Here is an 18,228-nt window from a genome sequence, read left to right as displayed (position 1 = left end):
AAAATACAGCTGAAACTTAGAAAGTGGCCAAACTGTGAAGAGAATACTTGGAGTTGTAAGTTTGACAGGATGAGTTTGTGGCTCGCCCGGGCTGTGAAACACCTCCACTGGGCTACTGAAGACTGGAAGAAGGTTTTTACGGACCGATGAGTCAGTGTTTGGATCTTGGGGTCATGAGTCTAGGGGGTCAGGAGTTCATCCTACGGCAACATAATGAACCAAAACATCAGTCCAAAGACTGAGACCATGAGCCAGCTGACCTCCACACACCCAGCTGAAGGAACCAGGAGGAGGGAAAAACGGCCCAACACTGCCCCGATGTGGCGGCCGAGGCGGAGGATGTGATTTGACAGCGAAGCTGGTGCAGTGACTGATCCACCCTGATTCACTTGAGTGTGGTTTATATCTTGATTTCCTGATTTATGCAACGACATGTTCAACTGGACAACTGTCATTTTCCAAGCCTCCTTCATTCCTTCCCTCTTTCCAGCCGCCTCCCTCCCTCCTCTCTCCCTCCCAGATCCCTTCTCTCTCCTCCTACTCGCCTCCCATCCTCCCTTTCCTCCTCTCTCCTCTCACAGTGGATCAGAGTGTTGATCAGTCCAGTTGAGCTTGATCTTTCTTTCTCTCTCTCTCAAGATGATCTGGACCCGAGTGCTCGTCCTGCTTCTGCTGGCCACCCTCCTCATCCTCAGCTGTGAGTATCATCAGAGCGATCAGAGGGGAAGGAGATTCCTGGATTATCAATGGATTATAAGAATTAATCTTTAAATTTGTCATCACCTTAAAAAACTTGATTCTTTGTCTTAAATCACAACTTTAATCTAAGAAATCAGTTACTAATGGCTAAAATGTTGAGTTATATTTACTAATAAACCAAACCTGTAGAAGTTTTTTGTTTTCCTGTCATCAGAATTTCATTGTTGCAGGATTATTTCTGAGGTTCGATGTTGCTTTTTAAGTTGGAAAACTGTAGTTGATGGTGTCAGTAATGCTCTAATTCCCAAAAAAATTAATTCCACATTGCCATTTTTGTTTTAATATTAAGAACTTTTTGTTCTCCCACACAGATAAAAAAAAATCTCTCCCATTAGGACAGTTGTGTTCAGCTCATTTCAGTGCATGGGCAGAACAATGGCGCCACATTTAAACCCAACTCTGCTGGATCAGCACCGGTATAAAGATAAAATAAAAATCTGCAACTCATGACAAGTCCAAGTTTTTCCGCCTTGTTTTAGTACTTTCTTGAAATGCTTTAATCAGTTTATTATCGGCCCAGTGTGGGAATCATCGTGCACTGATGACATGGAATCGCCAAATAAACCGAAACACATGCTGTTTCAGAGTGTGATCAGATCAGATCAGAGTTCCCACAGAAAACCTTCCTCGGTTTCTTCTTCTCCCCCTCAGTTTCCGGTGTGGTGGAAAACGCGGCTGTACGAGATGATTCCAGACCAGATCGCCCTGAAGGTGACCCCCAACAGCCCCAGGTTCGGACGCCTGGCGTGGCATCCATGTTGACCGTGTGACCTGTGATCCTCAGGTGTCGCTCGGCAGATCTTCATGCCCGAGTCGGACGCCTCAAACTTCTTCAAGCGCCGCAGCCGCCGCTCGACCCGGTACTACGAGCTCCAAGGTACGACGCACCGTCGCCTCTGGAACGACAAACTGTCAAAGTCCCGTTGCTGTTGCCGTGGCGACAGGAGGGGCAGGAGGGAACCATCGCAGACCCCAAAACAGAATTCCACTCAGTCTGTTTGCCATTTAGTGGGTGGTTTATTTGAAGAAATCAAATGATGCGTGAGAAAAACCTTCAACCATGTCGACACTGGACGCTTGGCCTCCGCCTGAGAACTGTGTGAACGCGTGTGTGAGTGTGTGTGGGATTTATTAGTTTGGCTGCAAGCTGCAAAGGTTCAAGAGAGTTGTAGGAGCGCAAGCAGGTGTTTTGTGCAGTAGCAGATTTGAAATCTGAGGCAGATACACACACATACACACACTCACACACACACACACACACACACAGGCTGGCGGCTGCAGAAGGAGTCACAGGGTACTGTGGAGCAGGCGCTTCCTCTGCAGCACAATAACTCCTTTCTTCCTCTGAAAAACACACCACAGCACCTTGAAGCGCAGATGTAATCTTTTAAAACCCACATCAGAATCTCCACGTTTTTTATTAACGACAGGACGACTGCACAATAGTTTATTTTCGTTCACTTATCTTGTGTTTTTCCACTGGAAAACCCATCAGAGGGGAGCCGGTGCCCCTGAGCAGGGGCAGGCTGCGGGCCGTTTCACCTGGGCCCCTCTGAACGGACCTGCGTTCTTGGAAAAAGGTCAAGTATGCTTACTGCCAGCTCGGCCCGGGGAGAACCTGAGGCGGCGCCCCGTCTGCAGACAGACCTGGAAACTCTGTGCTTTCAGAGAGACGAGTTAAATAAAAGGTTGTCGGATATAAAGCAGCCGTCTTCCTCAAACCTAAAACCAATTAACGCGGATTTAAGGCGTGGATAAACACGCATCCTCTCACATTCCTGTGATATATATTCTTTTTTTGCGTCTCTCTCACCGACAGCCGAGCAGAGAGTGAAGGTCCGCCAGAGCGAGCAGAGGAGGGAGTACAACGAGGAGCAGAGCAACGAGTACCACAACTACATCAAGGAGTACCGGGACGGTGAGGCCCGACAGCCGGCGCATGGAGCTCGGTTCTGGATGTCTCCAGGCCCGACACTCCGCGCCAGATCCAGGCGTCTATTTGCGGTTCCACACCAGGCCGAGCGTCCTCGGTGTGGCCGTCCGCCCGCGGCCACCTCGCTGCGAATCTGTTTCTAAAAGCGGGGGAAAAGTCGACCATAACGACGTGATTGGGTTTTATACCCAGAGGACGTGTGTGGTTTAGGTCAATGAGTTTTTTTTTAACAAAACAAACCAAAATACAAGAAGCTTTTGGGATAAAAAAGGAAAGACAACTGTTGTGTTTTCAAATATAAAACAGCCACTGGCTTGATAGCGTATACTTTCTGTTGAATTCAATGCGAGCTGCTAAAATTGGCACCAAAACACTTGATGCTGGAGCTGAGAATGAGAAAAAAAACCCAACTTTTCTCAGAAACTAGTGAATAGATTCAAGAATATGTGTGTTCAGGGAGGCCAGTTTAACTCTGTGTCTCATATGAGTGCAGCCACACATGCCTGATTTTTTTTTCTTTTCGATCTGCAGAGATAAACGAGAGAACGAGGGAGACGAACGAACAGATCCGGGAGTATCACTACGACGGCCTCTACCCCCGCTTCTACTGGTTCCACTGAGCCTGCAGCTGAACTTTGACCTGCTCCAGGAGCTGGACTTCCTTCTCTGCATTTCCCACATTTTAATCTCCAAGAAAACTCAATTTTTTAAGATCTATTTCTATTGTCAAACTGTTCTGTGTTTTCAATTTGCATGCAATCTTTTATATGTTCATAAACACGATGTCAACCTGTGTAAACGTCAATAAAAACTGGTTGTGGGATGGTTATGTTTTTTTTTTTTCTTCCGAGAAACTGGCTTCAAATGACAACTAAAGATGAGTTCTGGATAATGTGTTTCCACTCACACCGTCTGGTATTTGGGGTATTTATGAGGAGAGCGGAGAAGACGAGTGGAGCTGCAGAAGCCATCAGGCCGGGATGAATTCCACATTCCTGAGAGGAAATACTGGACCCGGACCGGGCGGAAGAGGAGCCGGAGAGGGATAATGAGGACAGACGAGCCCGCAAAACCCCCTGAGGCCTCGCTTTGAAACGATCGTAAAGCTTTTTTTAATCACCGACCGGCGGAGGAGACATTAAATTTAAATAGTTCAAACCCAATTTCAAACCAAGGCCCTTATATTGATTAAACCTGACTTGAGTTGTTTTCGACATAAACAGCATCTCACAGAGAATATTTCAAACGGCTGCTTTATTGAGCCAGTTTCCACACAGCTCACACACATAATTGGGCTGAAATTAAAAATCCTGCCAAAACCTTAAATTACAAACAACAAAAAATCTAAAATGAAGTCACTTCATGCTGTTGAGGAACTTGGCGTGCTCCTCTCCTCGCGGCTGGAGGAGCTCGCCGCCGATTTTAGGCCCGGCTTTCTCCTGCGGGGATAAACGGAAACCGTGAGGCCGACGCTGCTCCCAGAGCTTTTTTAATTTCCCCATAAAAGAAAAAACTTTAAGATGTTTTACCTTCAGCATCCCGTCTCGTTCCCACTTAAACAGGCCGCAGTTACTGAAATGGTTAAAAAGAAATGGTTTAGTGAGTGTGGAGCGCGAAGCAGAGAGGTCGAGGGTTCGATTCCCGGTTCGAGGCTGACCTGCAGTGTTTGTGCGGCAGCCTGTCCAGAGCGATGGCTCTCTGTCCGCACGGACACCGGAAGAAGCGCTTGAGAGCGTCGTGCCAGCGCAGGTCGTGGTTCTCCGCCACGCAGCGGTCCGCCGGCTTGAAGTAGGTGTAGCTGCACTGCAGGCGGAGGAAAACAGCGCTGTCGTCTATCCATGTTCAACAGATGAACGACTCTTTTTCCTCCCAGATGGTTTTGATGAATTTAAACTGGGAACCTTTCTGCAGGTGACGGCCCGGCACTTCATCTCCCTGACGCCCCGCATCTTCTCCTCCATCTGCTCTTTTTTCACCAGAGCGTCGAAGTAGCGCTCCTGCAGCTGGTACTCGGCCTGTCAGAACACACACACACACACACACACACGCAGAGATCCAACTCATCAGCCGCTGAAGAACGAGGACATGCCGGAGACTTCTTTCCCTTTTTTGCTTTCTCGTACCGCCTGAAGCACGACGTCGTGCCGGGATTTGGCGTTCAGGATCTTCTGGAACTCCTCCGACTGGACGTATCGGAGTTGATCCCGCTTCTTTTTCAGGGCCGGTTCCTCTTCCTCGTTGCTGGACGATCCGCCTGGACGAGGAGAAGTGGTCACTCCAAAGAAACGACCTCACAGATAAAAACCTGGAGTCCGGCGTGAGGCTGACCGTTGGGTGAGGTGCGATTCTTCTCCACCCGGGCGCTGATCTCGCCGTCGTCGCTCCTCTTCCTCTTCACGGCGTTGGGGTCCTCCTTCTCCAGCGCCAGCCCTTTGGCCTTCAGCTTCCTCAGCGCGGCCATCTTGGACGCCGTCAGGCTGAGCGAGCTGAGCGCCGGGGCGGGAGGCGGGCTGTCGTCGAAGAACAGGATGTCCTCGCCCCGGGAGAAGCCCCGGCCCAGGGTCGGGGGGCGGGGCAGGGCGGGGCTGTGGGTGGGGGCCTCGGAGGCGGCTCTGGGGGACAGGAGGCCGCCGCCGCCGGCCGGGTTCTCCCTCTTCTGGGCCTCCTCGGCGCGGCGCCGCCGGCTCTCCAGCAGCTCCCGCTGCCTCTGCTTCTGCTGCTTCAGCAGCTCCGAGGCCGAGATGGACTGGAGGGGAGCCGCCGCCGCGCCCGGGGAGGCTGAGGACGAGCCAGAGGTCAGAGGTCAGCTCATGGAGCGGGATGAATCCCAGAGTTTCATCCTCCTCCCTGTTCTTGTACCTGATTGGCCGCCCTGCTCCAGGTGCTTCTTCAGCTGCAGAGCTCCTGGCGTTGGGACCGACATCAGGCTCTTAAAGTCGTCAGAACATCCGGAAACTTCACCAGACTGCATGGCTAAAAGAAATAACACACACAAGGAATTAAAAATAAACTGTACTGATCCATTCTTTAATTCTCTGGGTTTATGAGTTCTCTTAAAATAAAACTCCACAGGTTCCACAATTGGCTGTAGATTCATTAAAACAGTAAAACTTTGCTACTAAAAGCTAAAAGCGGCATCTATATCGGTCACATATGTATTTATTTCAATAAAAACAATAAAAAAGAATCAGGGTTGAGGAGAGAGGGCTTTACTGTTGTAATGTCTGTGTAAGTTTTGTGCAAAAAAAGAATGTATTGCAGCACATCGTCTCTCAATCAGTTAATAAAGTCTCCCCAAAACGTCAACCAAAGTTTCTGCTTCTGTGTGTCTGCAGAGCATATGTGTGTATGTGTGTGTGTGTGTGTGTGTGTGTGTGTGTGTGTGTGTGTGTGTGTTTTCTCTTTGTGTGTGTGTGTGTGTGTAGCGTAGCTCTTACCCAGCCTCTTGGCCTGACTGACGAGCTGCGCCGATCCTTTCACAAACAGCTTGTCCAGAGTTCTCTGGACGGGTTTGTTGGGTTTGGACGCAGTTCTGCAACACACACACACACAAACACACACACAGGCACACACACACACAGACAGAGAATGAGAGGCACACACACAGTTGAGTAAAATTACATTCAACATTTTTGAATTAACTTCCAATAAAATGTCACAACTGAGTATTTCTTTCTCCCCGTCTGGCGGCAGGTCGAAGCGACTCACAGCGAGGCGGCGCAGGCGGCCGAGGACACGCCGCCGTAGTGGAACCCGTCCTGGCACAGCCGCTCCCTCAGGCCGCCGCCGCCCCCTTTCCCCTTCGCCAGCACCTTGTTGGGGGCTTTCCCGGAGAACGAGGACTGCAGCTCCGCCCGCTTGGAGCTCATCTTCTTGTACTGAGCCTTGACGTGGTACTGGCAGTACGGACACTCGTACTGAGGAGAGGAGGAGTCGCTGTTACACATCTGTGTTCTTTTACTCAAGTGCAGCGAGAGGAAGCGGCCCCCACCATGTTGACGATCTGCGAGCACGGCTCGCCGTTCTTCTTCGCCGCCTTGCAGGTGCCGAAGTCCTGCGCCTCGCCCATCAGCAGCACCTTCTGCGGGTGATCCACCGTCAGGCTGACCTGCGAGCGGCCGGGACGAGCGTCAGCATTCCGGAATCAGTCTGAAACGGCGGGAAGAGCCGCTCGTCTCTGACTCACCCCCTCGTATCCGTCCCTCTGCTTCATGGGGTTGGGGTTGAGCAGTCCCAGCACCGCCCCCGGCTCCGTCTTCCAGTGCTCTTTGTGAACGTCGCCGAACAGCAGCAGGGACACGTTCACGTCCAGGTTGTGGAGGTCATTGAGCTTCCAGATGCTGAAGGTTTTGCCCTGCGCAGAGGCATCGCCGCCATCAGGACGGCGCTCAAAAGCAGAGAACTGAAGCTTTTCTCCTGGCGAACGGCTCTGGCTTACACTGCTGCTGCTCTGCGGCGTGGCCTTGTTGATCAGCACGCCAAACGTCACCCAGTCGCTGTCCTCCAGCTTCTCCCGGGCCAGCCGCTCCGGCACCTGCGACAGTCTGATCAGGCGGCGATCCGCCATCTTGCGGTCCATCTCGCAGGATGAAACCCGCGGCTTCCTGCAAAAGAAAGAAAAAAAGAAAAAATTCAGACCGGATTCTGAACCAAAATCGACGGTTAAACGTCTGAATGGAGTTTGTTGTCCGACCTGATCCGCAGTCCGGAGTATTTCTCCACGGTCACGTCTTTGTGGAGCGGCGGCTGAGAGGCGGGCGGCGGCCGGAATGAAGCTGCTGCCGGCCTGCTGCTGGGGGCCGCGGGGGGACGCACGGGTTTGGAAACCGCAAGAGTCTCCGGAGGCAGGAAGGAGCTGCCAAGCTTGATCTCCACCAACGGGCCCCTGCCTCCTGACAGGACGGAGGAAAAGAACAATGGAGTTAAAGCATTTGAAGCCGACTTCACCTGCTCTTCTCTATTAACTGATGCGAGGCTTGTTTACGGATTCACTTCAGCTTCTTTCTCACCTGCTGATGTGCTGGGTTTGGCTTGGTGAGCCACTCTGGGTTTGCGTTTGAAAGAATCGGCGTTGTTGAGCTGAGCGGTGAAGTCCGAAGACTCCTTGATGTTTCCTCCTCTGGCTGGAGTGGAAGACGTTACTGCAATCAGAAAGTGGCGAAGTCAGACATGATCCTAGTACCGCGTATGTCTCTGTGCAGCAGGCCCTTCAGACGGATGACACTAACACACTGAACCTGACCCAGTACCTGTTTGTGTTCTGGCTTTCTGTGCAGCTGCGGCTGGTTTGGACGCCGCTGAGCGGTCTGCATTCTTCGGAGCTGACGGAGGTGAAGCCTTCTGACTGACCTCCAACTGCTGCTGCAACCTCTGCATCTGCTCCTGCATCCGTCTCAGTTCGTCTGCACGCCGAGACGAGAGGATACGGGGATGAACACAAAGCAAACAAGCAGCGGATTCAATGGTGGCAGCATTCTTGCGCCAACCTTGCAACTCCTCCTTCGATCTGTCCTCGCTGGTTTCTCCTCTACTTTGTTTTTTTCTGGAGTCCTCCTCAGTTTCAATGTCGCCCACGTCTCCAAAGAGGGCCGTCGCCTCATCTTCTATGACCACATCTGGCTTTTCCTCATCCTCATCCTCCAAACTCTCTTTATACTCTTCCTCCTCGCCGCAGTCTTCATCGAACAGGCCGTCCAAGTCGTCTGCCTGCTCCCGACTGCCTTGCTCCCCTTCGACGCCCTCGCTCTCAGCCAGCAGCGCCGTGAGAACATCCAGATCATCCTCACCTGGGAAAAAAACAAAGACATACTTTCACTTGTTTCCTGATCAACAGAAAAAATGTGTCTTCTTGAGTGTTTTCAGTGATACTTACTGTCCATTTTTATAAACTTTAGCTGATTTCAGATGAGAAGGTAGTCAACAGGAAGACGGACAGGTGAATTTGGCTGTGGACGAGTGAATAATTTTTGAATGAGTAGCTCTACGAAAACAAAGCGTGCCTCGATCACATCAACTTTCATAAAAGCTTTTTATCCATCACAGGGCGAACACAAAGGGACAAGTCACTCTTCAGAGTTACTAAATAACCTAGGATGCAAACAAAAATGCAACCAAACTCTCAAACATTGTTGACAAATAGTGAGTGCAAACCACTACACCACAGCGCAGCCCATGATGTAAATATCCCGTTTCAAAACTGATGTCAGACATTCAGTGTAGATTTACTGACTGTCAGTCGTTTAACTGAATCTATAATGCGTATTACTTATATTTATTAGTTATAAAAGAAGCAGTTCCGCGTGAGTGAGTTCAGATGTGATCCATTGAAAATACTGCTGTGCAAATAATCAGATTAACAAAAATACATGACAGATTACACTATGGTGACACTACACTGTCAAAGCAAAGATAAAGGCAAGCAGAAGAGAGAAACTTCAATCAGTGTAACACTATTGTCCACGCCGAGGAGGATAAATTGAATTAAATATTTATTTTATAGTATGTTAAGAAGGCAACTACTAACTTTAGTGCGACATTTCAGAAAACGATGTCTTTAGTTGTTGAAAACAGAGACAAAGACTTTATAAGCGCTTTTTAAAGATTGTCGATTCCAGAAAACAAGAGACATGTTACCTCCGAGTTCCCCGCTGTGTGTCCTCCTCGTCTTTCTGGAAGATTTAACGAGCGAGTCAAACCTTATTATTCATTCTTTATTATCTTCTATTCAACATGATTCGTCTGTCTGTTCAGATCATGTGGTCGTATGTTATTTGAAGCACTAAATAAGATTTGTTTTCAACACAACGAGGGATATTCACCGCGGGAGAAGATCCGAAACTGGCGCTGAATTCAGGACCCCGCGGTGTTGTCAAAATGCTCTAAGGTGTCCAACAAACTGCCTGACGAAAAAAAAAAAATCGCATCATAGATGGGATACTAATCGAAAAAATTAAACAAAAAGTTGTTATTTTTAATAAATACTTAGTAAAAAAATATAACTTTAACCATAAATTAGTTTGTTTTTGTTGTGAATTTTGCCTGCCTGGAAATCGAGAACCTTGAAGTCCTGCAAAAATGTGGAGTTTATTTACCCTAAAAATGAGACTTTTGTTTCTCCTGTAAATAAATGAAGACTCTTCGCTTTGCAAAACGTTGCTGACGAATGCAGAGCTGTCTCTACTGCAATCTTTAATCACTGATTTAAATGATATACCCTCAAGAGCAAGCAAATCGGATCCCTGCTGCAGGTTTGAACACTGTTTTCATGGGAAGAGCAGTAGTCCAGTAGACTGGTGCAGAGCACGTGTCTCAGAACCAAGCCAGCTGAAACAGCTGGGAGTTGGAAGCTATCATATTTTGAATAAGTAACCTCTGAAAATTTCAACCCGTGCCCTCATGCAAGCTCAGTTGCTTTAAGTAAATTAATACAATAATCATGACAATAATGGCACACTCTTCATATTTCTCTCTTGCTTCCTTCAATTATTATTAGCAATCAATTAACTGACCATAAATATATTGAAGAATATGTTTTGTTCTGTGATGTTACTTTTGTTTTGTTGCCTTCTTTGGTTTTGTCGTTAAATTGCCCCTTTGGGAGCCCTTGTAGCCCATAGGGTCTGTAAAAACAGTAAATATTATAGTGTGCAATTTATACTACTGTAGCCTGTTCCACGTGTTGCATATCAACTGAATTTATGTCATTTGTATTTCAGAACCATGGATCCCTACCTGCAGCAAGAGCAGCATCAGATATCCAAGGAAATCGTATGGAAATTCTCTTCTTACCACTGACTTTTTCTATTTCTGTATGTGATTGTTACAAAAAGCATGTCCAAATAGAGAACAAGAGAGTGAGGTAATGTCATTTTGATTATATCTGTCGATGAAATGTTCTGTCTGGTCAGGTGAAACATGCACAGAATGCACCTTTTGCAATCATACTGTTTATTTAATTTTCTGAATCTTCGTATGCTACTTTTTTTTTAATAGCTACCTTACAGTCCTTGTGCTTGTGCAGGACTTTAATCAGCAGAACAATGAGAAGGCCAGAGTCATCGACACCTTTACAACAACTGACATCTGGAAATAGAAATGTTCAGAGCTGAAGGTGAACACTGAAATTAAATGCAGACTGATAGTTAAAGAAATTGTTTGGTATGTTTTAATTTCGATAATAAATGTAGCATTTCAAGTTGCATCAGTTTAAACAGTCACGTTCAAACGTTAGCATGACAGAGGTGACATCTAGCATAGTTTCTTGGAAGTTCTCTGTCTCAGTTTACGGCAAATCATTGAATGTTCTCTATCGTATCGAGACTATCTCTCCATACCGTTACATAGTCCTGCTAAGTTTGGGGGTATTGGACGATGAGGCCTTCCCTGCGAGGCAGCAGGAGGCAGTAACGGGGGAGCATCAGCAGCAGTCCCTTCAGGAAGTCACGAGCAGGGCATCCTCTGCCTTACATATTGAATTGCCTGCCGATCAGGGGCCCACCCCTTCCTGCTTCGATGATGAGGTGGAGGCCTGGTCCTCTTCCTTTCTGGTGCCCCTCCTCTCTGATTTTGAGGAGGTGATCCAGGGAACAACATCAGGCCACTGGTCAGGGCACCTGACCACAGTCCCCGACCAGCAGAGGAAAGGCCGAGGCCTGTGCCAACGCCACTTGACTCAGCAGCTGGGAATCGGTTGAACTCTGACTAAATTGGAAACATTTTGACTGAGTAACAATTTTAACTGTATTCGGTTTTTCTCACTACATTAATAAAACAAAGTTTTCCAAACTTATTCTGAATCTACCAATGAAGACAGCTGAGGAGATAAGAAGTAAAGCAAGCAAATTTTATTATGAAAATAGGCAACCACATGGTCACAAGGCAAAGCATGCACACATTCTAACTAGTTAATACAAAAAAATTCGAGAAAAAAAAACCATTTGGCTTGATTTTATTTGAAACAAATTCACAAAAATGGAGGCCAGTCTGAGCAACATCAGACTTATACAAAAAGTTGCAATAGATTTGTTGTAAATATGAGCTATAAATGATCTAATGTGAATAAAAATGCAAAAAAGTGCTTCACATGATTAAATTATTTCCCACAAGCTTCCTCTCCAAACAGCAAACATGAGATACTTGAACATGAGAATCTGATCCCAGTGACGTACAGTCAGTCTGAAATCTGAAACAGCACCAGTGATCAGGGTTTGTTCCTCTTCTTGGTGACTTTCTTATCCCACAGACAGATAAACACCAGCGCTACAAAAATCAAAAACAAAAAACAGATTCCAGTTCAAATCAAGTAAAAACACAATTTTAGTCACAAGTGAAGAAGAAAACATTGATTATCAAAAGTACAGAACCGTTCAATAGAATTCTGTGAAAGTGAAAAGTCTACACGAAAACTGTTTCAGTATTTTAAAACTGTAAAACAAAGTCAGTGTTTTAAAAGTGGAAAATGTTGTTGTTTTTGTCCACTTACCAGCAATAACACAGGGGATCAGCATGAAGCGCAGGATGACAATGACTGGAGGCATTAACATTGGAGGAGCAAGTAACACTGTCTTGTCACCGTATTTAATCTAAAAAAGAAAACATCTCATCAGAGTCTTGAGCCAGAGATATGAAGGCTGGAATTTTGATGGAATATTGATAAAATCATCATGAAAATGTGTCCAAACAAATACAGGAATATTTCTGTGTACATGGACATTTGATAAAATAAAATGTTGAGTCGTAGTTGAAAAACAAAACTCACCATTAACGTCTGGAACTGTGCGCTGGGTGGGCTCTGAATCTCACAAGAGTAAAAGTTGAACTCTTCACCGGGGTCTTTGTCTTCCATGATGCAGGGGTATCGTTTCTCCTCCTGCTCCCCCCATACTGACAACTCCGCTGGTGTTATCTCCAGTTTGTCTGCTTTTCTCTGAAATGACAACAGAAACTAATGTTGATCCCATGTGGAACACGTTGGTGTTATTTCAAACAAATCAGAAGAAATTCAACCTGTATGGTGATCTGGACGTGGTCACCCCTCTGTGTGGATGTGAAGCTGGTGAACTCTGGGTCTGGATGGTAGATCAGGTTTGTGGAGCAGATCAAGGTTTCATTGGCGACTTTCAACAGAAGAGAACTGCTGGAAACTCTGGAGGGATTTGTAGCTGCAGGTGACTTGAAGGTGAGATTCTGCATGAAATCAAAAGAAAAGAGACGTCTCATATTGATGATACGATTGTTATTTGACTCATTGTTTCTATGATCATAATGATTAAGATGTTCCAAGATGTTGTGGGTCTTCAGGTTGAGGAAACATTTCCTCCATCCTTCACAACAGAAACCCAAAGCCTGGTCTTCGCTCTCCAGACCCACCTGATGGTTCCTGTCAGTCGGAGGTTGGACTTCCTGAGGGGCTCGGCTGTGAATGACCCCCTCCACAAACTCCAGGTGAGATCCAGTGAGTGTGATCTTCCTCCCCCCACTGCAGGTTCAAGGAAAGTAGTCGACATGAAACTTCTAGCTCAGCATGATACATTGAAATAAGATATTAAAGAAAATCCCGGTAACTCTTCATTTTCAGGCAGTCGACTGATTATTGTGTTTTGTTTTGAGCATCACAGTATCAGTAAATCCAAGCACACCTGATCCAGGAGTTCCTCGGTGAAATGTCTCGACAGGAAGGTGACGGCTGGTAGATGATGCTCGCGTCACCGTGGCAACTGCCGTCTGGGAGGAGAACGCAGGCTTTCACTGTCCCTTTACGGTTTGCTCTGGGAATGTGGAAGGTCAAACTGGAGCCGCTGTTGTTCCAGACAGGAGACCTGAGCAGAGAACACACAACAAGACTCAACAAGATCCAGAAACAAATGAAAACTGAGCAGAGAAATGCTCCTCAATGCTCCATCACTCTTGGAAAACTGCACCATGTTCTCCTGAGAGCTGAGAGAAAAGGTTGGATCATGTCACTCCTGTTAAAATGTGATGGGTCAGTGTGTTTCATGGCTGCTGTTTCTCCTCTTGGACTTCCCAGATGTGTGTGAAGCGACTCACTCCTGTGGCGTACAGTCCAGGTCTGTCTGCATCCTCACTCCGGTCACACCGCTGAGGTTACCACCTGACAACACTGCGTGGTTTCTTCCATAGAAAGACACAATGCTGGGGCTGATGGAGGAGATCTCAGGCTTCTGACGAGGAAAACACATCAAAACACAATCAGCAGCAATACAGTCAGAGTGTGGAGGAGGAGAGAGTCAGAGGAAGAGACTCACAGGAAAGTTCAGCTCAGACTGCAGCGTTTGACACACACTGTCCTGCAGGAGGAGGAAGAAACACTTTACAGTGATGGAGCATCTTTCTGACAGATCAGATGCTGTGGGCTCATGTACGATTTGGATTTACTGCTAAATTAACAAGTACAACATAAATGAAGTGTAGATGAGCCTGTATTACAAGAAGAAAGATGTTATTACATCTGAATGTCGTTCATTAGCCCAGGAACAGCTGTTGTTGCTCCATTCACAGCCGGCTTTGATACACTGCTGACACCTGAAGGGAAAACACAAATCAGAGTTTAAATCTGCAGGAAGGAACAGGAAGAGCTTCATACACCACAGTCACCAAAATTGAAACAGTCATTAAACAGGTTTAAAAAAAAAATACGCTGTATGTTCGCTGAAATATGTCTGGTTCTTTTGAAATTTTTACAATATCTTTGGTGGTTTGGTGTGCTGGATTAGAGCCTCCTGCAGGACTTATTTTTGACACCCCTGCTTTAGTTTTCTACTCTGTGGACACAGAGAAAAGGTAATTACTGCAGCAACAACAGAGTATTTCTAAAGAAACAAAGATAATGGCTTAATCAAATTAGTCTTTCAATATCATGCATCTGCAAATTGACTAACTCTCTCTTTAATCTTCAAAACTCTCCTACTGGTGTGGAAACATGTTCCCCTGCAGCTGTCTCCACTGCTGTGTGAGTGAATGACTTACAAGACTCGGGTTGGTGGTCCACTCATATCAGAACAGTTCATTAACTGCAGTTGTTCGGTCAGACTTGTTGAGCCAAGCCTCATCTTTACAGTGACCAGCAGGCCTGTCAAACAGAAACATGATCTGCATTTCATCATTTTGAAAACTGACAATATGTTTTAATGTGTAACAGAATGTAATGAGACAAGAGATCAGTCAACTGGTGGTGAATATTGGATCTGTTTTGCATTTCCTTCATCATTTCTATCAAATCACCTTCAGGAGGAACGTTCTGTTTAGAAAGGGTGCAGGTGCATTGTGGGAACTGTGGAGGAAGGCCATCCCGGCTACAAAGCTCCCCAGAAGTTGTGGAGAACTGACAGGCGAACCGCGTCTCTTTGCTCACATTCACATGAGTCTGGATGTTCAGAGTGAGCTGAGAGAGAAAGAACAGAAGATGAGTGGTGAATCAAGGAGCTCCAGCTGGTTTCAGTCCTCAGAGTGTGATCTGGTCTGAACCTGTCCAGTCCCGTCTTCAACAACTTTGTGGGAAATCAGTTTCTGCTGGAAGACATCAGGAATGGACAGCCAGTGGGAGTCCTCACAGTCATCTTCAAAGGTGCAGCTTTGGAAAGAAACACATGTTCTCACCAAGTTCATGACTGCTTGAACTGTTCCAGAAGCTTCTTCTCTCACCTTCCTTTGGAGACACACCACACACAGTATGGATCCTGAGCAGTCCACCACTCCTGGACATTTGTGTGTGTGCTGCACTTTGCTACAGCCACACGCTTCACCTACAAACAAGAACATTGAGGAAGACTTCAAAATACACCAAATGCAAAGGAAAACTATTATTAGCTGTGTGAGACAATTCCATCAATATCTACCTCATTTTGAAATGGCACATACACATGTTTATGATCCACTGGATCCAGGTGCATTCTGGGAAACACTCGGCGGTAGTGGTTCGACCTGTAGAGCACTCTGGGACAGGCGGTGTGATAGTTCCTGTCCACAGCAAGCTGACGACAAGAGTGTGAGTCAATAAATGTTCTGAGGAAGAAACTTCAACTTCAAACTGGATCCTGTTTTTCTCAGAAGTCTTTAAAAAGCTGTGAATCGTTCATCGTTCACAGGATGTGGTTCGTGACAAGTCAGAGCGAGGGATGTTTCAATGGTTTTGCATTTAATATGCTCGTGTTAAGATCTTATCCTGCTGAGTTTTACCAGCATCAGGGGTTTCACAATCTTTATGACTAAAACAGGTTTTTTTTCAAATTTTTCCACCAAATCAAATTTATCTGGAGTAACATAAAAAAGATATTTATCCTTTAACATGAGGAGAGCACAGCTTCTGAAGGTCCACATATAATGTAATTATTAAACACAAAAACTGTGTCTTATGCTGCCTTCATGAAGTTTCAATTTAAATTTAGGATGGAAAACACTTCAACACATTTTCAGCTTTTTTATGTGCCTGATTTTAATGGTCTCATCCTTCTGATCAGCATCTTTCAGACAATTTTGACATTTTTTAATAGAACAGAAATACTTTATTAATCCCAGAGGAAAAATACTTTCACTGTTGATCCACACAGAATAAAAAAGTTGAATCGAAAACAAGACACAATTAAAATTTAATAATAATAAGGCATTTTAAATACTAATATTTACAAAGATTAATGGTGACTAATACAAACAGAAAGGATGAAATTTACCAAAACACCATGAAAAACATTCACAGGAAAGAGTGACAGAGATTTACGGCCTCAACAAAAAAGAATATTTTCGTTATTTTTACTATTTTATCTCTTTTTCATGCATCTTTTCTTTCCTCTTTTCTCTTGCAGATGAAATTGAATTACTGATTCAATAGTTTGAGGTTCTCTTTCATAGCATTCGTTTCGATGTCTCACTATGGGATACGCCCCCAGCGTATGCCTCAGAAGCATTTATCTCACTATGCCAATCCTGATTGGCTGGTGATCGCGACGCCCACCGAGGGTGGAGCCACCTACCCTTTAAGTAGCCTGCGTCATCTACGCAGCGTCACTCAAGCACCTCTTCTCGCTTCGTGTAGCATATCTCTATCCTCAGTGACAGCTAGCTTAACTGTTCACAGACGGAGCTATCTCTGCTCCATCGCCGAGCGCTAGCTGCCACACTTCGCGACCCTCCAGCCTTCACCATAGCCTGGAGAGTCCTTACCTGACCACACCACGGGACGGTGGACGCGGTTTAGCACACCAGCTAACTACGTCCTTCTGAATTAGCACACCAGCTAATTTCGCGGCGCCTCAGGTTAGCTTCCAGCTAACCACGATGGATGCCCACGCTTCTCACACCAGAGGAGATGGAGACTCCGGGGCCCGGGCCTGCGCCTGCGGCAATAAGATATCGAGCCGCGACTCACACCAGGTCTGCTCGTTTTGCCTCGGGCTGCAACACGCCCAGCAGGCTATCGAGGCCCCAGGCTCCTGCGAGCATTGCGCCCGCAAGAGTCTCCGACGGCGCCTAGCACGCCAAGCTAGCTCGTCCGGTCAGGACCACTTCATTCCTGCGGGTGACACACCTGTCACCAGCGGGGAGAAGGAAGGTGACGATGCGGTTGTCGGCCCGCGCGCTAGCGGCAGCTGGGGCTCCCAGCTGGACCTAGCCGCCCCGACTCCGCTCGCGGAAGACGTTTTGGAGTTGGACTATGAGGATGACTACGAGACAATCTCGGAGCTCCTCATATCCGAGGAGGAGAGTGAGGACGATGTCCTCATTCCCTCCGCTCAGCTTGCCGCTCAGCCCGCCACACCAGGCGCTGAGGCTGTCCTCGGGGACGAGGAGGGGAGCGCGCCCGCTCCCTCCGCTGTCAGCATGGACATGCAGGCCGTGTGTAAACGCGCTGCATCCCGGCTGAACATCCCCTGGCCTGAAGCGATAACGGAGGCCACCAGGTCCCGTTATGAAGGGAAGAAATTCCCTCAGGCTGCGAGGACAGCTAAGCAGCTGCTCCCCGTCTTCCCCGAGCTGCTCGACGAGTTGTCCTCCTCATGGAAGGATCACCCGTTCAGCGGCAGAAGCTCCATCCACGGAGCTTCCTCCCTGGATTGCGAGGGCATGGAGAAGCTCGGTATTCTCCGTATGCCCCCCATGGAGCCGCTAGTCGCTGCACATTTGCACCCGCGGCTAGCCGCTTCATCCAGGGATCCCACGCTGCCCTCCAAAGCGGACCGCGTCCAGTCCGCCATGACTGAGCGGGCTTACAGGGCAGCAGCACTGGCTGTCAAGGCGCTTAATGTCTCCTCCATGCTCTCCGCTTACCAAGCGGAGCTGTTTGAGGACATGGCGACCAAACCTGACCCAGCGGTGTGGGACGAGATTACCGTGATAACGGACATCTGCCTCCGCGTGCAGCGCTGTGCGGTCCAGGCCACGGGTAAGTCTCTGGGGACGATGGTGTTACAGGAGCGAGCCAGATGGCTCAACCTGTCTAACCTATCGGACAGAGAGAAGGAGGACATGTTGGACATGCCGATCACACCAGACGGCATTTTTGGCTCCGCTCTCGCCTCAATGCA

General features: G+C 47.3%; 3 protein-coding genes and 1 long non-coding RNA gene across 4 annotated transcripts; 1 reads left to right on the top strand and 3 right to left on the bottom strand.

Moving 5' to 3' along the window:
• Positions 1-570: 570 nt before the first annotated feature.
• ucmaa (upper zone of growth plate and cartilage matrix associated a) lies at positions 571-3,501 on the top strand. The gene is made up of 5 exons (XM_030113666.1): positions 571-697; positions 1,411-1,470; positions 1,544-1,636; positions 2,579-2,677; positions 3,224-3,501. The coding sequence occupies exons 1-5, from the start codon at positions 640-642 to the stop codon at positions 3,310-3,312; spliced, it is 399 nt and encodes a 132-aa protein (XP_029969526.1). The 5' UTR covers positions 571-639; the 3' UTR covers positions 3,313-3,501.
• A 493-nt stretch (positions 3,502-3,994) lies between these two features.
• Positions 3,995-9,512, bottom strand: mcm10 (minichromosome maintenance 10 replication initiation factor). Its single transcript, XM_030113513.1, has 18 exons — positions 9,326-9,512; positions 8,565-8,637; positions 8,179-8,478; positions 7,942-8,094; positions 7,702-7,833; positions 7,386-7,584; positions 7,131-7,296; positions 6,879-7,046; positions 6,684-6,800; positions 6,401-6,609; positions 6,130-6,224; positions 5,552-5,665; positions 5,021-5,470; positions 4,816-4,946; positions 4,594-4,707; positions 4,350-4,495; positions 4,222-4,264; positions 3,995-4,131 (listed from the first exon to the last, which is right to left on the bottom strand). The coding sequence occupies exons 2-18, from the start codon at positions 8,569-8,571 to the stop codon at positions 4,048-4,050; spliced, it is 2,628 nt and encodes an 875-aa protein (XP_029969373.1). The 5' UTR covers positions 8,572-8,637; positions 9,326-9,512; the 3' UTR covers positions 3,995-4,047.
• A 2,372-nt stretch (positions 9,513-11,884) lies between these two features.
• LOC115404656 (uncharacterized) lies at positions 11,885-13,614 on the bottom strand. The gene is made up of 7 exons (XM_030114060.1): positions 13,596-13,614; positions 13,330-13,414; positions 13,061-13,169; positions 12,698-12,877; positions 12,450-12,617; positions 12,174-12,273; positions 11,885-11,950 (listed from the first exon to the last, which is right to left on the bottom strand). The coding sequence occupies exons 1-7, from the start codon at positions 13,612-13,614 to the stop codon at positions 11,892-11,894; spliced, it is 720 nt and encodes a 239-aa protein (XP_029969920.1). The 3' UTR covers positions 11,885-11,891.
• A 551-nt stretch (positions 13,615-14,165) lies between these two features.
• LOC115404351 (uncharacterized) lies at positions 14,166-14,946 on the bottom strand. Its single transcript, XR_003933338.1, has 3 exons — positions 14,933-14,946; positions 14,678-14,780; positions 14,166-14,233 (listed from the first exon to the last, which is right to left on the bottom strand). It is a non-coding gene; the product is annotated as an uncharacterized LOC115404351 (long non-coding RNA).
• Between the last annotated feature and the right edge of the window lie 3,282 nt (positions 14,947-18,228).

Source organism: Salarias fasciatus, chromosome 17, assembly GCF_902148845.1.
Source record: "Salarias fasciatus chromosome 17, fSalaFa1.1, whole genome shotgun sequence".
NCBI lineage: Eukaryota > Metazoa > Chordata > Actinopteri > Blenniiformes > Blenniidae > Salarias > Salarias fasciatus.
The sequence above is the reverse complement of the archived record's forward strand: the minus strand, read 5'-3'. Positions and strand labels throughout refer to the sequence as shown.

Coding starts and splice junctions, on each gene's coding strand:
- ucmaa (XM_030113666.1), top strand. CDS start 640: ATGATCTGGACCCGAGTGCTCGTCCTGCTTCTGCTGGCCACCCTCCTC. Junction 698..1,410: donor CACCCTCCTCATCCTCAGCT/GTGAGTATCATC, acceptor TCTCCCCCTCAG/TTTCCGGTGTGGTGGAAAAC. Junction 1,637..2,578: donor CCGGTACTACGAGCTCCAAG/GTACGACGCACC, acceptor TCTCACCGACAG/CCGAGCAGAGAGTGAAGGTC.
- mcm10 (XM_030113513.1), bottom strand. Junction 7,585..7,701: donor CAAACCCAGCACATCAGCAG/GTGAGAAAGAAG, acceptor CCGTCCTGTCAG/GAGGCAGGGGCCCGTTGGTG. Junction 6,225..6,400: donor GCCGCCTGCGCCGCCTCGCT/GTGAGTCGCTTC, acceptor TGTGTGTTGCAG/AACTGCGTCCAAACCCAACA.
- LOC115404656 (XM_030114060.1), bottom strand. Junction 13,170..13,329: donor CCGAGGAACTCCTGGATCAG/GTGTGCTTGGAT, acceptor TTGAACCTGCAG/TGGGGGGAGGAAGATCACAC. Junction 12,274..12,449: donor CACAGTTCCAGACGTTAATG/GTGAGTTTTGTT, acceptor TTTCTTTTTTAG/ATTAAATACGGTGACAAGAC.